The following is a 23,559-nucleotide window of genomic DNA, read 5'->3' as shown; positions in this document are numbered from 1 at the left end:
CTAGAACTCATGTATGACATAATTAAAAAGAAATCAATTTTATTTCTTTAATTTTTTGCATATTGAATATTGCCAGAAAATATGATCTTCCCAACATTCTGCAGTAAAAAAAAATCCATTAATACAAGATCTTTGTCCTAACTTACACATGCAACTCTTGAGCCTAAATTTTTTAGAAATTCTAGTGTCTTGATCTAATAATACAGAAAAAAATAAACAGGTAGACAGATACATATCTATATTCAAACTGTCATTTACTTTACGGATGGAGCAAGACTGGATCTCTTTACAACATCAGGCTTGAAGGAACATTCCACAGATCACACACACAATGGGCACATGCAGCGGAGTTGTACGTACAGGGATGCGTGTGTAAGTTTTGGTGCCAAGCACACAATTGAATTTAATGGAGCTGAAGAAAAATTTATAAACAAAAAGAAACTTTTAACATAGAAAACTAGTTATGAGCAGAGAATGAAGAAACCGTCAGGGAAAAGGAGCCAAAGAAAATGAGACAAAATGGGCATGATGACTTGTCTATACTTGAACATCTGACCTGTTAGCTGGTCGTCGCCTGCAGCAGGGGCGATGCGAATGTATGGTGTTGTAAGCTGAGTCACGATTATCGCAGCTAAGGCAAAGGAAGATTTCCAGGTCAGCATGCATGAGGGGAAAAAAAAGCCAGACTGAAGCTAGGCCAGCAAGAAGAATCTTGGTCAATAGTTCATTGTCTGAACTTCTTACAAATAAAAACCAAAAAACTCCCACAAGTTCCTTTTCATCTTCAGTTGTTAGTTTGGTTATTCTGCAAATTAATAAGCTTTCGTACGTGACCTTCATTCAGGAAGAGGACTTCAAGCACATTATTTACATATAAGGCATTTGAGGAAACTGGAGACTCTTTGGCTCTGCTAATCATAGCACTGGGCTTTCTAAGTGAAAGTTAACTGCTTATTCAGATTACTCTAGTATTAACTTCTCCAGGTAATTTGAACTAGTTTCACTTTTTGTTTTCCTATTTCATAATAGTACATTTTTTCCTATAATTCTTTTTTAAGATAATTTTCAAGTAAAATATTTTCGAGCTAGCTAAGATTCATTTTTCTTGCACCCACTTGGGTCTTCTGGAAATGCACACACTACACACATACTTAACTTTCAGCATACAGAGAACGACCGCTGAGAGTTGGCACGCTTTAGTATGTATGTAAATGCTTGAGGTCTGAGTTTCAAGTTCACATTTTGCCACTAAGACAAGAAAAAGCTGAAAAACCTGAATTGTTTGTGTGCCTAAAGAATTCAGACTTTTCTATCATCAGAGCTGTAACAATCACTGAGTGGTATAGATAACTATTACCATGGCTTACATTAATAAAATCTCATATTTCTTTGTTTGCCAGCAGTTCTACGATTGCCTCTAAATGGTTAAGCACACTATGATACATATATATTAAGGAATATAAAAAAAATTAAAAGGTCAGATCCAACATGATGCAGCTGGAGAATGATGCAAAGAAAAAATATTGGAAAATTAAGGACAAAATTATATGAAAGATCACTCATTTACATAGAACAGCCTGGGTGCTATTAGAAATGTGGCAACAAGTGAGGAAAATAGATCATCTACCATCTGCAGACAATTAAACTCAAAACTGCTGCTGCATAATATTTTGAAATATCCCTCTGCAACACTGAAATGCAGTGTTGATAGTAGCTGCTAGAGTACTGTTGCTATTGGATTTAAAATATTATAATATCCTTTTCTCTCTCATAATTAATGAAAGCCTTCCAATATTGCAAAATTAGAACAATGATGTCTCCCTCTTGAGAACTGGATTCCTAGGAGATAACCAAGATGTTTCTATCCAGACAGTGTTGTAAGTCACATCAGGAAATATAGTCTTAATATAAATCACAAACCACCACAAAGTTGATAGCAATAAACTTGGAGGAGTTTTGGAATGCTTTCAACTTCGTCTGCTGAGATTTTACAGTCATTTAGCTTGAAGAAAGAGTAGGTATATGAAAGCCATATTTCAAGCAAAATACGACAACCTTTATTACCACTGGTACAAAAATATCTTCCTGATTTTTGTTTGTTTGTTTAATTATCTTGTCAAAAATAATGGCAGTGGAAACCCTGCTGTCTCCACATTTGTATATACACCATATAGTCACAGAGGTCCTAGAAGCCTTTCTCTACAGAAAACTAAGATCAGAAGACTCCGCATCACAAGAATATGCAGTCTGACCCTTCTCCTAGCAAAGGCAGTAGCAAAAGTTCCCTTTGACTTCAGCAGAAGCAGGAGGAGAACTTTCAGCTCTACAAAACCCAATATTCTGATCCTTAATTACACTTACAGTCATTGCAATCAGGATTTTTATATGATCTCTAAAAGAACACATTTAACAGAGGTTTAATTTGTAAAAATGTAATGGTCATAAAACAAGAGCATTCTTTAAAATGTTACAAATTGAGATTGTTTAGAACAGAATTGGTGGAATGCGGAAGTATTATCCAGCTACTGACCCTACACATGCATTTGACACAGTAGAGTTAGGCTGTACTTTTCTGGAGTTAAGCTGTACTTTTCTAACAAGAAGCCTGTCAATGGGATAACAGGCTATCTGTCTGGTGCACTTTGGCTCTGATCCAGCAACACAGTTTAGTGTGTGCCAGCTGCGCACATGCTTGACAGTAAGCACATGCATTATTCCTGTTGACATCAACTGGAGTGAAAAGTGAAGTACCTGCTCAAGGGTTCTGCTGGATCTTGGGCAAGAACGCTCTGTATCTTTATGTTACATGTACTCATTTATTTTTATTTTAACAAAAAATACAAAAGCATACAGTGGGCTATGGAATGAACACTGCAAAACTCAGTGATAAAACAGAATCTCAGTAATCTTAAGAAGGTCTCAAGGGCACGAACAACTTTTAGATGATCTGGAGTTGGGATAATTAAAGGAAATACAGCTAGCAAATGATATAGCTATGCTCATGTCAGGTTCTGAACTCCCATATTGGTCCTGAGGGCAGACTTCAAACAGGCTAACCACACATCCTTAATACAGACAACGAGGTCGCTTGGCCAAGCTCAGCTAGCTCAGTGGAGCAGCTTGGAGTTTGCCTTGGGTGACCTGCATCCCAGGAAGGGCTGCCGATGTACTTGGTGAAATCCTCAAATTCCATGGGAATGAAATTGCAGAAGCTTTCGAGAAATAAGTGAACATTTGGCTGCACTGTCATGTTTTACAGGGCATACTTTATGGCAACAGGCCTTTCTCCAGTCAAATACTTACATGTCTACTTTAAGACAGAATAGTTGTGATGTAGTCAGTGAGATTACTCTTTGTGCTCAAAATTAGGTACATAACTGACTTGATTAGGGCCTAAAAGTATATGGTTTCCCACATATGTATTAGATTCTAGAGTAGGTCTACTAACTGCAATGGTCTACACAAGGCTGTAGGTATTTTCAGGATCAGACCTTAATGTAAAAGATTGTACCAGTTTCATACATGAATGGCCTAAAGCACTTCCTTTTAGCTTTAAAACCCACCAAACTTGAACATTTAAAGATAACAGAAGCCCAGAATACAAACATTTCAGAAATCTTATTAGTACACGAAAACTACATGTTGTACTGGAGAGCATTCTGAACGTTATTTGTACGAAGCACTGTAATAAACAGATTTACACAACAAGCACATGATAGAGTTTAAGTAGCTTACTGTCTAGTAGCTATACTGTAGTCACAAAACTCAGTGGAAAATGGTGCATGTCTGTAAGAGATCAGGCACAGCAGTCAGAGCAGCCTTTGTTTCCTGGGGTACAAGGAATGTGAATGGTGTACTAAGCTGTTTGGGGGGGTGTGAACAGAAGGGGAGGTGAACAGGAGAGGACAATTCTGTGTCTTGCCCCACTGCAAGTGTGGTGACTTCTGACCTACAGACATGAAGCATTTTTGCTATTTTTTCTAGTCCATATGTGGGAAGTCCAAAACGGGCACAAAAGTCTGCTTTTCTCTTTAGTATCTCTAAAGGGAAAAAATCTGTACAGACAGGTATGATTAATATCATATTAAAATATGTCATGGTCTCCATTTTATTTTAAAAAATTGATATAGTTTTAAAATATAATACAGACAATCAGTTTATAAGCATGGCAATCAGTGCTTTACAGAAGTCCCCCAAGAAAGTTTTGCACCAGGGACTACAAATGCCACTGAGGACACCTCTGGTTTCAAAGTCCTCACAACGTCCTCTCACAGTATTTTACAGGCTTCACAAAGGTATTATGAAGAATTCTGAAACATGCTTTCAAAACAGAAATGTATGGAGATTTGTTTAAAATAAAAGCTGCATTTCTCACAACTCCATTGCCAAATGGGTTAGCCTAAAGTAGCTTGTTGCTATGGGAGCTATTCCAATCCATAAAGCTACCTCACTTCTCAAATGAGAGAGTAAGATTTTTCAGTCAGTCAAGTAACTGAAATAAATAGTTGAGCATCCATTAGTGAATTAGGAATACAAATCTTCAAATAATTTAAAATCCATTCCTCTAATCACCTATTACGATTTCTGAAGTAATGTAGTCCACTCCTGGTATCACCAGAAAACAATACCACAGTATTCCACTTGCATCTGCAATTAATCTCTCATCTACATTTTATTGCGTTTTAGTTTAGATATTTAAAAGTTTTCTACGGTTTAGTAAGCATTCAGTTAGTAAATTAGAATTAAAACTACTTCCTTTGGTTTGGAAAAAAAAGCCCAGGAACCAGTTCAAAGATGCATAAAAAATGTATTTGTCACATTAGGGAGGATCCAGCCTTTCAACAGAGGCAACTGTATGCTAACATTTCTGTTACTTTTAAGTAATGAGATTCTCATCCATCCTATTTAGATTTAGTGGTGGTGGTGGAATTGTGAAGTCTACATGTAAAGGAAATCATGGTGGAATCAGTTATGTTAGGGATAGTCACTATGAGACATGCATGATCTCCTGCAAGGAACAGTGGTACAGAGATGAAATAGGTTTTGTTTCATACTCTTACCAGATGCCCAAACCGCAAGGTGGTATTACCTGTTCCTCCTCACAGCAGTACTTTCTTTCCTTGTCCTCTATTACAATCTCCTAATAATCATACTATCCCATCACTTCTTTTTCAGGCTTTGAAGTTGCCACCAGCTAGAGGTACTAAAAAGGTGAGACTACAAAGATAATCAGAGACAGATCCTAGCCTCCAAAGTTAAATATATCAGCAGCATGTTTATCTTGCCCTGTTTGGGGATCAAACCTATAGCTAGCACTGTCTCAACTATACAAACTTGTCTCGCAAATGGCAGTATCATGTGCTGACAGTCCAATAAATATGGCTGATCTGTACCATGAAAATGAAGAACATGATTTCTCCACTTTTCTTTTATAAAGCAATTAAGATAATTACTTACGAGTAAGGGGTAATTTTTCACTATGGATGTATAAGCAGCTAGTATGCACTCTGCAATCGGCAATTTTACAACTCTACTATATATAGAAAGGTCCAAAATATTTATTGTGAGATCATATAAAAACCCACAGAATATATTTTAAACACTCTGTGTTCAAGTAGACAACTAAAAATCAGCAATACGTTTATTATTAAAAACAAACAAACAAAACTCCTAAATCTCAGCTAGAGATGCAAATGAATCATTTAAAATAGGCTTAGTGATGCCTTTTAGCAGTATAAACACTTCTGGAAGTTTGCAAAGACCATGTGAAGGAAAGGTCAGCATGCTGAAATACAGAATACATGACATAATATGAACATACCTTTTGTGGCTACCCTGACGCAGTCGATTTTGGTTTCCTGTGTTAAATAAAGAGGAAAAAGGTCACATTTTGTGTTTCTAAGCAAAGAAAGTAATCCCTGATTCTATTCTTAAAAGTACTCATAAAATGTCACAGAAGTGTTCATTTAATGTGCCTCATTACATATTTAACTGCTTATTAAGCAACTACAATGTGCTTTCATAATATGGACAAACACTGCTTGGGTATGGTACATAAACATTTAACTTAAGATTCCTCTAAAAGTAGAAAATATGTGAAAGATATTCATAAGAGCACAGGCAAGTGTTCAGCTTTTTTACTTTGGCAACATAATGACCTTGGGAGATTTTTCTTTTTCCTACAGATAGTATAGTTCGAGGCATCATGCTAGACAATTTTAGAAAGAAAAAATAATCAATGGTGTTTCACATTTCTGCGCTGTCAGTGCACTGTGAAAGAGGGACCATTATAGTTTCTGGCAGAAAACATTCCAGGCTGTCAGCACAGACAGCCAAAGCTTATCAAGAATTGAAGGGCTCTGGGTAGGTCTGTCCAGGAAACGAAAAACAATTCCAGGAAGAATTAGTCCAATGAAACATGATCGGTGAAGACCTTTTTACACACTTTTCATTTCAGTTCCATCTACCTATTTTTCTTTTACTGTTTGCAGAAAGGGGGGAAAAGTGGTTTCTACTTCAGTCAGGGTAACCAAATGAGAAAACGGGAGTTCAAGATGTTACAAACTAAGGTAATGGGACTGGACAGGCAAAGACAGATGTGCTAAAATCCACAATCAAGTTTGGCTTAAACTTAACAAAAGAAATCACAACACTATCCTCTTCAAAGCAAGAAAACAAAAAAAGAAAGAAAAAAAGAAAGAAAAAAAGCATGAAAAAAAGCCAGTCAAACACACTCATTAGACAGCTTTTAGATAGTAAGACAGAATGGTAACGCACTACTTTGCCTACTCATTATTGACAAAATGTGCTGTTTTCTCCTCCTCTTTCCTGTAACCTTTAATCATTAAGCAATATTGTGTTACAAAAACTGTTATTTTTTAAACTCTGTGTGTTAAATTCACGGTTACTTCATTTTCTCATTAGCAACTAAATTGGGCATCTTGCTAGTTGGTGCCAATCATCTATTTACACACAAATACTGTATAAAACCACACCTGTCGTAACACTTACCCCATTGGCTCTGCTAGCAGCTTGAAAATAGATGCTGTAGCTCTTATGAGGAAGAAGAGGGGTGTTCCAGAAACCACTGTAGGTTTTGTTATCACCAATAGTAAAAGGCTGAGCAGCTTGTAGACCATTGGCTGGAAACTCTGCAGCAAAGTAGTACTGGGAATTCAAAAGCGAGGCATTCTGGAAATGAATGGGCACTGGGTAGCACTTCAGGATTTCAGTTGTCTTTTTGGTCCTCCGTGGGCGTTCTTCTTCAACAACGATTTGATAGACACTAAGAATGTAGAAAGGAAAGAACAGAAGAAATACATGGGTTATTTTAAGACTCGGGCAGTCAACTCATTCTGAAACCATAATAGCATACCAGTATTTATGGAAAAAAAAAAAAAATTAAAAGCAAAGGACATGGGAAGAAAATGTCATTTTGATATTCCGGTGTACGAATTTGTGGAACAGATTCATGCTTTCAAACAAATTCATTTTGTTTTTGGAAAAACAAAATTAGCCATACACACCACAGCTTTTCATATAGCAAATGCACAGAACACTTCCTTGTTCAAACTCTTGTACAGAAAAAGCTTGCTTGATTAGTGCTAAAATGTAGCACTAAGTATTATTTTGTTCACAGAAGTAACTATAAGGCTATAGATTCCATTCTCTAACCTGTTCATCTTGTCTAAACGAAATGAAATGAGCAGTAAGATAAAAATGAAGAAATAAATTACAAAGAGACAGGGAATAGTATTTGCTTAACTGTTGACATAACTATTTATAAAAGCACATATAGGGCAAATTACAGTCTTTTAAAATTTCGGTGGCATATTGACTGTTACTGAGCAAGAATAAAACACTTTTTGATGGAAGTTATTCTCACTCAGCAAAGCACTTTTACACATCTTGGAGATAACTGTATTTCTAAGTGTTTGTGCATGCGGCAAAGCAATTCAGTTTGCACTTGCATTTTTTGCTGTACTGGGACCTACAGGGAACAGTCCATCCCTCTCCACTGTAAAGGTGCTATGGACATTCAAGCAGGAACAAAGAAATTGTGATTTCTGCTGTATATGCAAACAGTATAATCATTATACCCTTGTAGTTGCTGTAAAAGCCTGAGTCAGTGCTTTCAAATTTGTGAAGTGGGAAGTCCATGTCTCCAAAGAGGGCTAGCTTGCAAGTTTATTGCTTCACTGGGGACCAGTGATTCTTAATCATTATTTGTCTCCTGGAATCTTGAATCCCAGTAAGCAAGTCAGTAAAGGTAACTGATGTTAAAAGCGGCAATGTGTCCATATTTTTGCACATCATCTACATCTAATAACAATTTATGATCTTTCAAGTTGATAATTCATAAAAAGCAGCAATCTCTGGGTAAGGTATGTTTCTTAAAGATACATACAGTCTCTTGACATGTTGTTCCCACTCCGTCATCTGTAGGTAGATGATTATGTTTACAGAAGACTCTGTCCAAAGTACAGGGACACTTGGGCTGGGCCTCTGCAGGTCTCAGTCTGGACCCAACAAGGCTTATTGGCTTAGTCATATCACTGCACAGCTATGGCTATTCCCCTTCTGAAGGCAAATCTGGTTTAGAAATAAAAGAGATGACTGTGCAGTCACCAAGCCAGTTCATAGCCAGTGAGCTCCTCCACCTGCTGGGGCTCCACTAGACTCAAGCTCCTTTGAGCGCTGGCATAGAGGTCTCCAGCTCTTGCACTGTCTGGAGCCTTACCAACTCAGAGCACAACCAGACTAACATACTGCTCCTACACTCGAGCTGCCTTTGCACATTTAGATAATGCTATGTCCTTGAATGATGCCCCATCAATGCACCTGTTCAAGGTCAGGATGGATGGTGCTTTGAGCAAACTGATCTAGTGAAAGATGTCCCTGCCCACAGCAGAGGGGTTGGATTAGATGATCTTTAAAGGTCCCTTCCAACCCAAACCATTCTATGTCTTCATGATTCTATGACAGCACAATGATAAGTCTGCTTATTTCATAGCTGAATACCACCAAGAGGCAGAAGAACGCCTACTGTTTTCTTACCAGACCTACCGATCATGTGCAACAGACCCCGTTCACTATGTTTTTAAGATCTAGCATCTTCAGCAGGAGATGCTGCACTTATTATGCTCACAAAAAATGCCCATAAAGTTAACACTGAGAATGCTTAATACCTCTTCTTCTGCCTAATTTAGACTTTCACCACAGTGGAGATTTAGTTTAATGTTAAGACATTTAAATTTAAGTGTCTTCATGAAGATATCTATACATCTGTAAATTCCCATTACAGTCACTGGAGAGCTACTCAGTACAGGCAACAGATCTTAAAGACCTGACCAGCGAGGAGGTGTCTACTTTTGGGTCAACTTAATTGCATTCTAGGCTCCACTGACTATAATAACTAAATATTCAGCTCACATGTAGACATCTACAAGTGGACACCTAAATTTAGATGTTTTAATCTGATGCTGAACCCCATGCAGAAATCAAACCATGTATAAGTTTGGTACAGTCAGGGAGACAAACAAATGTCTTGAAGGTCCACTTGAAAGCCACTGTCTGTACATTTTGCAGCTCTGTGCAACTAAGTCTACACATCTAGCACAAAGATTTTCATTAGCTGATTAATTCCATGCTGAGTAGTAAATGAAGGTCAATACATGGCAACCTTTCTTTGATCCTATGAAAACTGATCTGTAAAAACTAGCCATGAAGTATCTACATTACGATCTTGATTTTTCTCTTCCAAATCAATGGTTGACAGGATTTTAGCAGTTAATTTTCTAGAACAAAACACAGTTGCTTAGAACTGGGATGCCAAGCTACTTTGAAGAGAGCGTGTTGCCTCCTTTAACTACTAATTTACAGTGATTCTACAATAAATACCATTTGCGAATTTAAATGGAGTATTGGAAAAAAAGTAGAAGGTGACATAAACATCTATTCTTGCAAGGTAGTGAAGCTGGATACACTTGCCTAATATCACAGCAAAGATAAGAATCCCTCAGTTTCACTAAAGCATGGTGGATAGTAAACTAAGTTTTATGGCTGTTGCCTTCAGGAGAATATTGTTACCTTTTTTATTGCAGCAGGACTGAATATAACAGTGACCTCAGACCAGACAAGGTAATATGACCTGTTTCAGTACTGGTTGAAATGAGGATTCTTTTAATTTCTCACTCAGTGATTAAAGCTAAAGATTGTAGATATTTTAGAAACACATCTGTCATTAAAATGCTCCTTTTTCTCTGGCAAATTCATGTTAGTTATACTACATGCACTACTCCTTGTGTATTACATTTTAAATGCCTACCATCTATTCATCTTCAGATACATTAAAGAAAGAACTAAGTTGACTGGAGCAATTTCAAACTCAAAATGTCTTTTCATCCTTACTCCACAAGACAAATTAGATTTGCAAGCATCTAGACCTCAAATCTATTTGCTCTTTAATAATTTAAGCACTGAAAGGTCAAGCAGCTCTTTTCTGTTCCCCTTTATCAAAGTCCAAGTGCTAATGAAAAATAACTAAATCCTATCTGCTGCCCAATTTTCACACACTGCTGTTTCTCTGATGTAAATTAATACATTATAAGCACCTGGGTCAATGGAAACCTGACAGAACTTTATGAGTGATACGTTTTACATTTGTACAAATGAGATCATCTGGCTAATGAATTTTATAAAATTACCCCAATTACAATTATAATCTAAAAGCTTCCTCTAATTCTTACTGTTAAAATTGCTTTCTTTAATATGTAACAGCTGAATTGCCTATGCTGAGAGGGGTTCAAGCTTCGTGAACTGAGCTAGCACTGCACCAGGACTCTATTATTCCTCTTAGGTATTAGTCGGATTTCCTGCTTGTTTGAAGTTGCATTATTCCTCTTCCACACCTCTACGTTTCACAGAATGAAGTCTTCCTACCTGTAATCCAAAAAGTAACATCTACACTACAGTAAAAGGTGCCAAAAGCATATTGGCTATTGGTAGAACTTAGATTGATCTTTCTGAAGGAAAGAAATGTAATTTAAGTTTAATTCACTATAGTTCTACTACAGAATTCCAATGCCTTGGAAACTGAACACAAAATCTACTTTCATATAGACTGAAACTTACTGTTATATCAAGAAAGGAACACATACATGGGAATTATTTTTAACTTAGGATTCAAATATTTCAAATTTTGGGATCAAAAAAGGTGTCTGGGAAAAGAAAAAACTGATGTCATTTTTAAGCTGCTTTTTATTTTAACAATTCCAAAACAGTTCCAAATTTAAAAGATAATGCAGGGATATAGATCTGAACATAATAATGACTGTGATTTCGGTTAGAAATTAGACATACCAGGCTTCTCGGATATTTACTGAAATCGGGCTGCTTAAATTAAAATGGTCTGTCAATGTCTGCTAAATATACCGACTTTTTTCAGAGTTGACAAAGAGACATGAAAGAAGAAAGAAAACATGTTAACACAGTAATCAAGGACACTAAGAATATTTAGACAAATGATCCACACAAAAGAAGACTTAAGTGTATATCTATTCTTAAGTACATGAAATGATGGGTTTTAGTAACTTGCTGAATCAGGACACTATTCCACATTACTGGAATGCAGTAAATCAAATTTTAATTAATCAAAGTCTCATTCAAAGGATAAAACAAATTTCCAAGAAGGGCCTATTGGATACAAGCATGGACTTCAGGATTCTTAATACAAAAGTCCTTTACATGTACATGAATTTATAATTACACCTCCACCAAAAGTAATTCCAAATTGAAACCAAAGGGAAAACAAGCTTGATTACTTCGTTATTGAAATGTCAGCTCTATTTTTTCTCTCTTAAACAGTCTTGATGCTTCACTCAACTGAAGCCATAAAGAATTTTTAAAAATTTATTTTACTGAAGAATGATAGCCTAAGGACCTGAATCTAGACTAAGCTTATCTGAATTTATTTACTAGTCTTAATACAACTGTTGTGTTTTATCCTAGGCAAATCAATTAAATATTTTGTGTCTCAGTTCTCCAGAAAGTTTCTTATTCCCTCTGGTCTGCTTCAACTGTTCAAAACTAAAACTTCAAGGTCTTCAAGACCTTATTTTTTATTATTCTTGAAAAAATATTTTTTTTGTTTTTTTTTCCTAGGAAATGTACAAAGCCTGAAAAGCTGTTAAGCTCTACTAACAGTGCCCTGATCAGCTGTGTAAACTGTTGGGCTATCTTTGCAGACTGTTATGGTGACTCTGTAGAGCCTAATTTGAAGTTTTCTGCTCATTGTAGTAAGTCTCTTCTTAGTCTCCTGCTTTATTACAAACATATATAAGTGGTATTTTTTATAGATCAATTTCTGTATGCTTGCATGCTTGCTTTGTTTAATGCTAACAGATTCAAACAGTAGAATAACCTTTAGTCTACATATTGACCATTATTTCAGTTACTTACTCCCATAGCCCTACTTTATATGCTAGAGTCACTTCACTGCATTCTTCTACTAAAATACCAAAGTTCCAACAGATGGCAAAATTAAGAAAGTCAAAAAACACCTTGTTATCTCAGTTTTATGTCCATTAAGAACTTGATTGCTTAAACCGTAACAGTCTATAGGATCCCCACAATTTCATCAATATTTGTGTAGACACTGAAAGTTCTTCTATCGTACTGCCATTTAAGTCATAAGCACTTTTAAAAAATATCAGTTGTTTCGTTCATGTTTTGCATCCAAAGCTTCCTTCACCATACATTATGTAACAAGTTTATTATTTAACACTGCTTCTTTAAAAAAAGACAATCTTTGGACAATTTTTTTTTGTATAATCTGCAACATAACTTCCTCTTCATCTCCATCTCTGTCAACAGTTGTCTCTGACATGTTCATAACCTATCTGCATGGATTAACACTGGAGATTTTGACCTATTTCTTCCTGCGCCAGATTGCACTAGATTCTTGTAATTCATCCTATAACTTAAAATTTTACAGTACTAGAAATTACATGTAAACCATATCTTGAAATAGAAAAGGGAAATTACTCTTTAAAAGACATGAATTAATAATTTACAGTTAGCAGGCAAATAGAAGAAGGCTACAAGAAATTGCCACTAACTCTCCTCCTACTGAGCAAGAGTCTGTATATTTATTACAGGTGTCATTAACCAAGGTGATAATGACAATCCCCGATTTATCATAGCTCACCATCATAGCTACATGGGCTTTGCCAATGGCTCAGGAGTTCTAGCAACACATAATATAACCTGAACAAGGTATACTCCATGTTCAGTCATTTCCAGTACAGATGTGAGCCAGAGAACCAGCTGAACGGTAGTCCTGTCCCTCTGACCACAGTAGAATTTTGCACATTTTGTCAAACAGGGAAGCAGACACTGTTCAATGGTGTTTTGTCTGCATATCAAACAGAGACCATTGCTATATTCAAGCTCAGCATTTATAGCCTGAAAGAACTGGGTGCAGTAATAATTGTTCCTAGGGAGGGTACGGTCTCAGCACAAGGGCAGTCTGAAAGAACACAAAATAGGTAGTTTATTTGGGAGGGGTGACTTTTCTTGTCCGAGCATTAGAAACGAAGCAATCTGTATGAGTTTGGATTTTTTTTTTTCCTTCTTTTTTTTTTTTTTTCTGAGCGTGAATTGGCATTGTTACAGGTGGGATAGGGATTAGATCAATGACTCCATAAACTTGGAAGCCTAGGGAGTTTTTGATTAGCGGAAGGACAAATAAGTATGCCTACTAATGATGGAGAACCCTGTTCAAGGTAGCCCCCTCTCTTTCAGGAACATTTTATTTGGGAGATTGGCGATTTTCTGGGCTTTAAGCAAAATACAGCCTTGCCTGCTATAGCTTCTAAAACGAGAAAAAAATGAAGAAGCTTAAAAAAAAAACAACCTTGCAGGAACATAAGGTTCAGATATGAAAATATAGAACCTACAGTAAAGAAAAACAAACAGACCAAACAAAACCTCCAAATTAAGGCTTCTGTACCAATGCCAACAATGATGCTAGTACTATTAAAGTAATATATGAGATCTAATTTATAAAGGGGGAAAAAAAAGGCGAACTAGGCAATGTTGCAGATAATATTGGCAACACAGAAGCAATCAAAATTCTTGCAACTGTTTGCATTTAAGTGCTCGACATACCAGTGTTAAAGGTGTATTGCCTTTTCTTTTTGCGAGTGAAGGGAGTCTTAAATCCCTATAACTTTTTGTTTGCAACTTTACTTGAAGTCAGGACGTTTTACGCAAACAAAAGTTCCACAATCTTTGGCAGGTTTCAAAGTCTACGGGACAGTTGGTGCTTCCAAAGTGTAGGAAAGGGACTAAGAAAAGGAAATACTTTGTGCTAGTAGCTTGTTGAAACCTGAATGGAATGATTCTACTTCCACACTTGGCTTTATTTGCTGGCTTTGCAAGTCAAGAGATAAGTCTGGTTAGATTCTCCAAGGCAGGGTCTGTCTCCGTTCTCAGGAAACACTATTACTGGCACCTGAAATTTCCAGCACACGGGAAAAGTCAAATTGAAGAAAGCCACAAATCTTTCGGAATCAGACCTGGAATGAACACAAGAGGGACTAATATTATACAGCACCTCCATTGTCATGCAAGGAGCCCTATTTCTCAGATCAATCAAAGCAGAAATACCTAAACAGCTGTAAAGGAGGAGATAAGGCAGCTTAGGTTCAGCCCCTAGAGACACTGCCAAATGTAAACTCCCAGGTGTCGCAATAAGCTTTATCTTCACAGACCCAAGTTCATTGGGGAACGGTATCTGGTTTTTAATGTAAAACTCCTAAGCTGCTTTGTGACTGCCCAACTCTTCTGTATGGACAGTCTCACTCAAAGTGAGTATTTACAAAGGGAAAAATACATTCTGGGAAAAATACATTCAAGCAAACCTCTCCTTAGCATTCCTATGGATTTATACAGGAAATCCTGACAGTTCTGATATGGGGAGCATTATGTCACTGGAAGTTAAAGATATTTTGCTTGTTCTTTCCTCCAAGGACAGTCACCAGGGGAGGATATGACAACACATTCAATTCCCTTGAGAAGGGAAACACTTGCTACATAATATCTTAACTGTGGAAGAGTCAGAGGGGCTCTGAAAGTGGTAAAGCAATGGCCACCATAAGTTCACCATGGATTTAAATGTTTCTTCCAAACACAGAAGAACTCATAAATTTCTCTTTTGTGAGTTTGGACTCTCTAGGACTTAAGGGAGACATCAGAGCCTGAGCTCCAAAAATTCTTAGAAGAAAATCTGCAAGAAAGGAGAAGGAGACAATGACGCACACTCCTTCCATCTTCCAGTGGCCAGACGGGTGCCACCTAGTCCTCATGACACAATTTTTTGCCTTATTTCCTGGTATACAGATTCACTGTTTTAGAGAATCTAAGCACACTATGTCAGGGGCAGAGAATGTCCAGCAGATCTTCAGCCTTGTAATTGCAGGCAATCATGTAGCATTCACAAAATATTTGTGAAATGTTTATGTCTTTAGATTCAGTTATCATAAATGATGACTCAAAATATAACTTTGTTTTGTTAGTAAATAAATCAGAGAGAGAAGAAGAGAGAGAAAAAATATTTTAGGAATTTCAGTTTGTAATATTTTTATTTTAGAAGGATAATAAAAGATTGCCAACATGTAAGCGGTAGTAAATCTGTATTCTGTTTTACAACATATAGCGTGCTGATGGACTGCAGTTTTAACTTCGTCCAGTCCATCCTTTGCAAAAATCTGTAAATTCAATACATATGCTAACCTACCCTTATTCAAAGCAAGTATTAGTTTACTACTGAAACAGCGTATTAAAATTGGTAAGAACCATCTGATCAACACATATATAAGTGGCGGTTAGACATAATGCCAACAATAATTGTGGCACAAGAGACTTCTCTGCTGTTAACTGAGATTCGCTGACTGGCAAGGCAACCAAAACTGTTCTCTTAACCCTCCCAACCCCCCAAATCCTTGATAAATATTGATGAAAGTATTTTATTTTTTTTTCTCTCTGGATATACAGCCCCATGGTTAATTATTCCTAATTATTTAAATACTGGTGCCCAACTAGGACTTGGGAGGGATACTACCATACTGTTTTACAAGTGTAAGAGACTGTCAGAATTATGCCAAACAGGATGACAAGGATGCAACTATGTCTCCACAACTGTCACATATGTTTCTACACCTGAAATTCCTTAATCCTGAAATAAAGTTTCCCCACCCCCACTTTCCAAGGGACTGACTACTATACTATACTGATACTATCAATTTGAAGAGGGACAATGTATTAGCGACTCTCCATACTCAGAAATAATCACATAATTCTACCCTTTTTTTTTCCATAAAGATAAGCATATATGTCCCTTTGTCATTTTGAAGGTAAAGCTTTTCATTATTATTTCTTTTGCTGGAAAAAAAAAAAAGAGTTCTAAAATATTGCAGGCCACAAAAATAACTATGACCAGAAACATACTTTTTCTGAACCACTTACAACCTCTCTGTGGCTTGTGCTCTCCATACTTAATATGGATTCATGTATTTGGCTGTTTTTTCTTCAAGCTCACAAGTGTCAAGAAAATATATAGATTTTGTACATATTCTGTAGTCCTGCACAGAATAAAGTGAGCGCAAAATGAAAGTAAAATTAAACCTACTTATAATGGTACTATTTCACACTGACTTCAAAGTCATTTTCTACAGGTGTAAGTAATACAAGGCAAGAGAGCATGTGGCTCTATATTAATAAATTCTCTTAGCTATTAACTGTGTATTTGCTGGACAAGCAAAAGACATCTCCCTTAATGTGCTCCATACTGTATCAACGAGATATAGCTACTAAATACAGACTGCAAGTGACAAGCTAAGGAGGGCACCAGAGATTTGGCAGTGGATTTTTTTTTTTTTTTTGTAGGAAAAGAAATGTTTAGAATGATGAGACTGTAAGGACGCATTTAAATAGTTTTAGCTTGCAGATGAGTAACTGTGCACGTGAAAAGAGAAAGAAGAACTGAGCAAATGAAAACAGAAAAAGATTGAAACATTTAAGAATACAAAAGACTACACAGGGTAGGAATATAGAGAAGGAGACAAGAAGAAAATAAAAGGAAAATAAAAGAACAGATAATACACTGAAAACAGGTTGAGATGTACCATCACCTTTGATAAACAAGTGAAAGAAAAAGCAGGAGGAGGAAAGATAAAATAAAAATGAAGTCTATCTAATACAGATATACTTAAAGAATTTTGCAACAACTTACAGTCAGGTACTCTTTATAAATTACATGCAATATGTTTGTAAAAGGTGTTTGATTCCATTATATAGTTATGAAATCATATCATATACTTTTACAAGATTGGGAAGGGGAATTGTTTATCCAAGAACGACTGCTACAAGATCTCTTTACATTCACAATGATCTACTGATTTTTTGAACTGCTCTACCAACTGATACTTGGCTTCTTTCATAAATAACTCTGGTATACATACGCTGATAGTCTTTCTAATAGGTATGTCACCATTATATTTTTGGCAAACATAAAACTTCTCTGCTGATATCTCTTTCATGTACATGGGACAACAACATCCCATTTACATTGATCTGGTACTGGGTTCTTTAAATGCCATTTGAAACAGAAGATGCTTCAAAGCCTCATCAATAGACTAAGACACTACAAGTTTTACAGCAAGAAGTTCAGAATGTGTACCCAAGAACATGCCATAATCCTATCTATAATCCACATGTTGTATGTGATACCCAGCTCCATCCTCAATATGCTCAGCTCCTTTTAGGATCTCCCAAATACTGGCTGGAAAAGAGGCAACACATGCTGTGGCTGCTTCTGGGCTACATATGGGCTTGCTGGTATGTGAATTGTAGCTCTCAACTGATGGACCAAATGAAATGAACTAACTAGTTCATACCGTAACACAGGCTATCCTTCAGCATAGATGCTAATCTGGGTCTTTCCTCTGTACCCAGAGATTCCAAAATGTGGGAGAAATTTACTATTTTTGCAACATTTAAACTATTTCATATGTGCTTGAAAACTTCCAAGAGGTCCAATATTAAGGAGAGAAGGAAGGAACATACAGACAAGGTGAACAGTATGATACATAAGCTTTGTTTTCTTAAGAAATCAGGATAAAATCAGGTATAAACTTTAATTTAGCTATGTTCCAGAAAGTTTAATTCTTATCTTGGATATGTTATATAGCACACACAAGCCAAGGAGTACGTCCATTCTTCATTTTACCAGTGAACAAGTTTTATTCCTACTGACTGTAGGAATCAGTCCCTCTAAACACCAGATACTATTGATCTCACTCCACAAGGCTTTATGCTCTTAATTTAAAGCCCAAGCAGCAGTATCACTAACTTAAATGATGCTGGTCTAAACTGAACTAACCTAAGGCTTCAGATTCTCCAGGGCTTTGAGACTGACTTCACTACAGAGCAGTATAAAATAGGGATGCCTCCTTCTTCCTTTGTAGTCTGCTCACAACATAGCTTTAAAATGAATGAAAAGTAGAGATGGATTGTGAGGAGAATAATTCCACAAAATATTCCACAAAAGCACTAATCTGAGATCTTCTGGTGGGCATCATGGTGGCTGGCTGCTCACGGCTTGGATAAGCGCACTCTGCGCTGGGTTAAAAACTGGATGGACGGCGGGGTCCAGAGAGTGGTGATGAATGGAGGCAAATCCAGTCAGCGGCCGGTCACGAGTGGTGTTCCCCAGGGCTCAGTGTTGGGACCGGTCCTGTTCAATATCTTCACTGATGATCTGGATGAGGGGATTGAGGGCACCCTCAGTAAGGTTGCAGATGACACCAAGTTGGGTGGAAGTGTCGATCTGCTGGAGGGCAGGAAAGCCCTGCAGAGGGACCTGGACAGGCTGGATCGTTGGGCTGGGGCCAACTGTATGAGAGTCAACAAGGCTGAGTGCCGGGTCCTGCACTTGGGTCACAACAACCCCATGCAACACTACAGGCTTGGGGAGGAGTGGCTGGAGAGCTGCCTGACAGAAAAGGACCTGGGGGTGGTGGTCGACAGCCAGCTGAACATGAGCCAGCAGTGTGCTCAGGTGGCCAAGAGGGCCAATGGCATCCTGGCTTGTATCAGGAATAGTGTGGCCAGCAGGACCAGGGAGGTGATAGTGCCCCTGTACTCGGCACTGGTGAGGCTGCACCTCGAGTCCTGTGTTCAGTTTTGGGCCCCGCACTCCAAGAAGGACATCGAGGTGCTGGAGCGTGTCCAAAGAAGGGCAACAAAGTTGGTGAAGGGTGTAGAGAACAAGTCTTAGGAGGAGCGGCTGAGGGAGCTGGGGTTGTTTAGCCTAGAGAAGAGGAGGCTGAGGGGAGACCTTATTGCTCTCTACAGCTACCTGAAAGGAGGTTGTAGCGAGGTGGGGGTCAGTCTCTTCTCCCTAGTAACAAGCGATAGGATGAGAGGAAACGGCCTCAAGCTGAGCCGGGGAAGTTTAGGTTAGGTATTAGGAAAAACTTCTTCACCGAAAGGGTAGTCAGGCATTGGAACAGGCTGGCCAGGGAAGTGGTTGAGTCTCCATCCCTGGAGGTATTTAAAAGAAGGGTAGATGTGGTGCTTAGGGACATGGTTTAGTGGTGGACTTGGCAGTGCTAAGTTAATGGTTGGACTCGATGATCTTATGGGTCTTTTCCAACCTTAACAATTCTATGATTCTATGATTCTATGATCATGGAAGAAGTGAGTAAAAAAAAAAAAATCCTCTCCAGACAGTTAGCTATACATACAGCTTCTTATTATGACACTCCTCACCATTGCCAAGTTGTTCACAACCATACACAGATATCTTTTCCTCTTTTCCTTTAGCGAGGAAAATGCTATTTCCATTTATTTTAATTTTAGAGATAGAAATGGAGAGAGCGTGATATGTTGATTTGCAGAAAGCTACATAGATTGTCCTTACCCAAACCTGAAATAAAACCATCCTGTCATCTACACTGAGCCCCAGTGCTGGATCTTCTAGCCCATCCTTCCTACCAGAGTAAGACTACAGTTTTCAGTAACCAGAAACACACTGTAATTCCTCTCCTGGCCATCCAAAAAGGCTTAGCTGCTTTTGATCTCTACAACAGAGCTCTGCCTTGGGGAAGATGGGCCATTCATTATCAGGTAGACTTTGTTGTGTACAAGCAAATAAAAATAATTAAAAAAAATGTTGCAGAGATACATTTCAAGAGGCTATTTCTGCTGATATCTAAGAATTAACAAACCATTTCAAGTACAGAGCTTCTTCTACACTATCCTGCTGGTGACCTCCATCTTAATTTGAGTATTTTTTTCCAGCAATAACCTATTCAAAGCAGGGAGGGAAGGAAGGAGGGAAGAAGAGGGTGAGAGGGAGGTGGGGAGAGAGGGGGCGCAGAGGAAAAGAGGGAGAGACAGAGAGGGAGAGGCGGAGGGGGAGGGAGATTTCTGTACAATCCTGCTGGGAACAGGAATGCCAGCTAGTCCCAAATTATGTGGGAGGCTTTTATAATGAAAACCACTGATCATCAAAGTTATCTAGGTTTAGGAAACATTTCTCTCCAGTCTCATTTATAGTTATTTATATGATAAGACTGCCTCCATCTTTCAAAATTTGTATTAAAAACACCTTCTTTCCATCAGAATATTTTAGAGTAACAAAAAACCCCTCAGTATGCAGTGCAGTGAAAGGAAGGCATTTTGGTTTATTCCAGTTTAAAGAACAAATAGCATAGCAACTTAAATGCTCAGATTTTTACATCTGTCACGCTGTGGAAGTATTCGTGCTTAGCAAAGCTCAGAGAACACCGTGTAACTCTTAGTACAAAAAGTGTATGACCTAAACTGTTCTTGCTTGTAACATATAATAACGAAAACAGATAATAGCTGGTCTTGCACAGACTATTTTTGTTAGATGCCACATGTTGGATATAATAACACAGCGTTGAATATTTCATTCTTGTAACTTTAATTTCTCTTTGTCCTGGTTTGATCAAGATAAGATCAGTCCTAAATTGCTTTGGAATATTAGCTGGGTACCATAAATGTATTTTGTATTCTCTCAACCATAACTCATTACATGGAACTAGCTTGGCATCAATAAGTCACTATCGCTTTTGTGTGTGTGTGGGAGTGTGTGTGTGGCTCAATACCCTGCTGCTAGGCTATTTAGTGATAAAATCTAATATAATAAAATATTAATTACAGCTGAAAGGTTGGGTGAGAAATATGAACTCAATTACAGTCCCATATTGTGAACAAAGGGCAGGGTGAAAAAATCCTTTAGTTATAGAGGTTTGGGATAATAAAAGAACAACTAGAACATTAGACTCAAGCTGAGTGCTCCCTAAAAGGCCACCTGTTATTAATCTTCACATCAGGCGTAGAATTTCAAGTAAATTAGGTCAAGATGAAAGATTTTTGCTGCTGATGTTTTTGACTGAACTAATTTAAAGATTTCTTTATCTGAGTATTTTTTCTTTGATGTCATTGCAATTTAGTAATTAGAAATTTGTAACAAGCACAAGGACACAGCAATTATAATTAAAGGTTAGATATCATACATGGTATGCAAAATGATCACCTTATATGGTATAAAAATAGATAAGAAGTAGCAGTTGATTCTAAAGGTCTTGATTTCAGTCAGATTGGCAGTTTCTCAGCGCCAAACTGTAGCAGATGTGGTCCTACCATCTTAGAAAGCCAAGGTTTTTTCAAAATATACCAGCAATGGAATATAAATTATTTTAAGACTTCTTAATAAATACATTTCTGTTCATCTGTTCGATTTACCTGAGTGTGGAGTCAGATGAATTACCAAAGACTTAATAGAATGTGACCAGATTGTAAACAAGCACAACTGTGAGCCAAAGTTTGTCCAAATCAAATAACATGACCTTGAAAACCTATGCATAGTAGTGAATCATAAGGACTGAGCAATCGTATCTATTATTGCAGGCTAAAATGTGCCATAAAATAAGATTTTCATTGCCTGAAGAACTGTGTTTTCTATTAACAGTGTTTTCTATTTCAACGAACTTTGCTGAAACTATGGCAATATATTTTGGTACTAAGCCAGAAAACATACTTTCAATGAATTTACATTCATGATACTTGGAACAATCCAAAGACCATTTCAAAGCTTCTTAATCAGCTTTATGTTCTTTGCTTAATTTCTTCTTAAAAAGAACACAGAAAAATGATAATTTCATAAATATGAGATAAAAATATCTTGGTACAGCACGCGAGGTGCTATTATAAGCCAATATTACACCATTTAACTCACCAGTTTTCAGGTTGCCAAGGCCAATTTATAAAACAACTGGAAAACATGTAAAAAGGAGTAAAGTCTTGTCACAGATTAAAAGAAATTAAAGAAAGCAAAACTGTCTAAAATAATTTAGTCTAAAAAAGAACGAAGTTAGAGGGGATCTGAAGGAAATATTCCAAACTGAAAGCCATGACAGAGCTGACTGATCCTTCCTTTTCAATCTGTCACAGAGAAAGAAAATACTGATGCATAATGGTAGGGAAGTACAGATCAACGAGGAAGAAACAAAAGGAAATTCCAGGAGTCTGAACACATGTAAACCAATATACAACAACCTGTGAGATCACACAGCCCATCTTATCAGAATCAGTAGTAGCATTTCTGAAAGCGTATGCCTGACTCTCTGATATTCAAGGAAAGCTCACTGCTGCTTGAAAATTTTAGGTCTGCTTCTGACTAGAATGGAAAGATTCATTACAACACACTTTCAGCTCCAGCAAAGTCATTGACAGTATCTGAACCACCAGGTTCCACCTGATTCCTTGCTGCTACGTAAGCCAGGGTGCAAAGAAGAAACATACTAGCTATTTTTGTTATTACAGAATATGACACAATGCTATCACCCAGTCTTCACAAATTAGGCAGAGAATAGATCTAGCAAGGTCTAAATGACCAGTTCACTTGGATTCCCAAGAAAACAGGAAGGCAGACTCCCACCTAACAGGGACATTACTAGTTCTTTAAATCTACATGGGATGAATGCGTTATGTCATTTCCATTAAATAATTTTGAGATTCAAGTTTTTTTTTTAAGAAATATTACATTATGTTGTTATCATTCTACAATGCTCAGAGTTGCTGGATATAATATGATAAAATACTGTACTGGAATTAAAAGGAATGGCGTAACAGAAAACGAGGCAGTCTTTGTGCAAGGGCCTGCCCGAGTCGTGTCTACTTTCAAAGAAATCCAGGGCCACTTGCAAACCACAGGTTTCTTCCTCAACAGCCCTGAAGAGGATCAGTAGCTACACAAAGATAAAGTATAAGAACAATGAAAGAAAACCACTTTCAGAAGTAAGGTGATGTTCTTAAAGAACAGGAAGATTTCCTCAGATCTAAATCCGTACATAAATCCGCTCATTCTCCTGTATTCAACTCCCAATTTATGTTTATTATATAAGATGCTGCATCCTAGCACAGTGGCTTTCATTCTGTTCTCTGAAAATTCCTAGGGACACACAG

General features: G+C 37.4%; 1 protein-coding gene across 11 annotated transcripts in view; it reads right to left on the bottom strand.

The window, feature by feature from the left end:
• Window positions 1–23,559, bottom strand: part of PTPRM (protein tyrosine phosphatase receptor type M) — a 499,983-nt gene that overhangs the window by 181,656 nt on the left and 294,768 nt on the right. For 7 of the 11 annotated variants that reach the window (XM_087756312.1, XM_087756322.1, XM_087756360.1 and 4 more), the window contains exons 12-14: window positions 7,012–7,285; window positions 5,822–5,858; window positions 557–631 (exon numbers count right to left, since the gene is read on the bottom strand). In XM_087756312.1, the coding sequence (XP_087612438.1) occupies window positions 557–631; window positions 5,822–5,858; window positions 7,012–7,285 (386 nt within the window). The remainder of the gene's footprint in view (window positions 1–556; window positions 632–5,821; window positions 5,859–7,011; window positions 7,286–23,559) is intronic. The other 4 variants (XM_087756349.1, XM_087756380.1, XM_087756392.1 and 1 more) reach the window with 1 other exon arrangement.

The sequence above is a fragment of the Nipponia nippon genome, unplaced genomic scaffold (genome assembly GCF_047370975.1).
Source record: "Nipponia nippon isolate SJK-2023a ecotype South Korea unplaced genomic scaffold, ASM4737097v1 scaffold_1, whole genome shotgun sequence".
In the NCBI taxonomy this organism is placed as follows: Eukaryota; Metazoa; Chordata; class Aves; order Pelecaniformes; family Threskiornithidae; genus Nipponia; species Nipponia nippon.
This window is presented reverse-complemented; position numbering and strand designations above follow the sequence as displayed.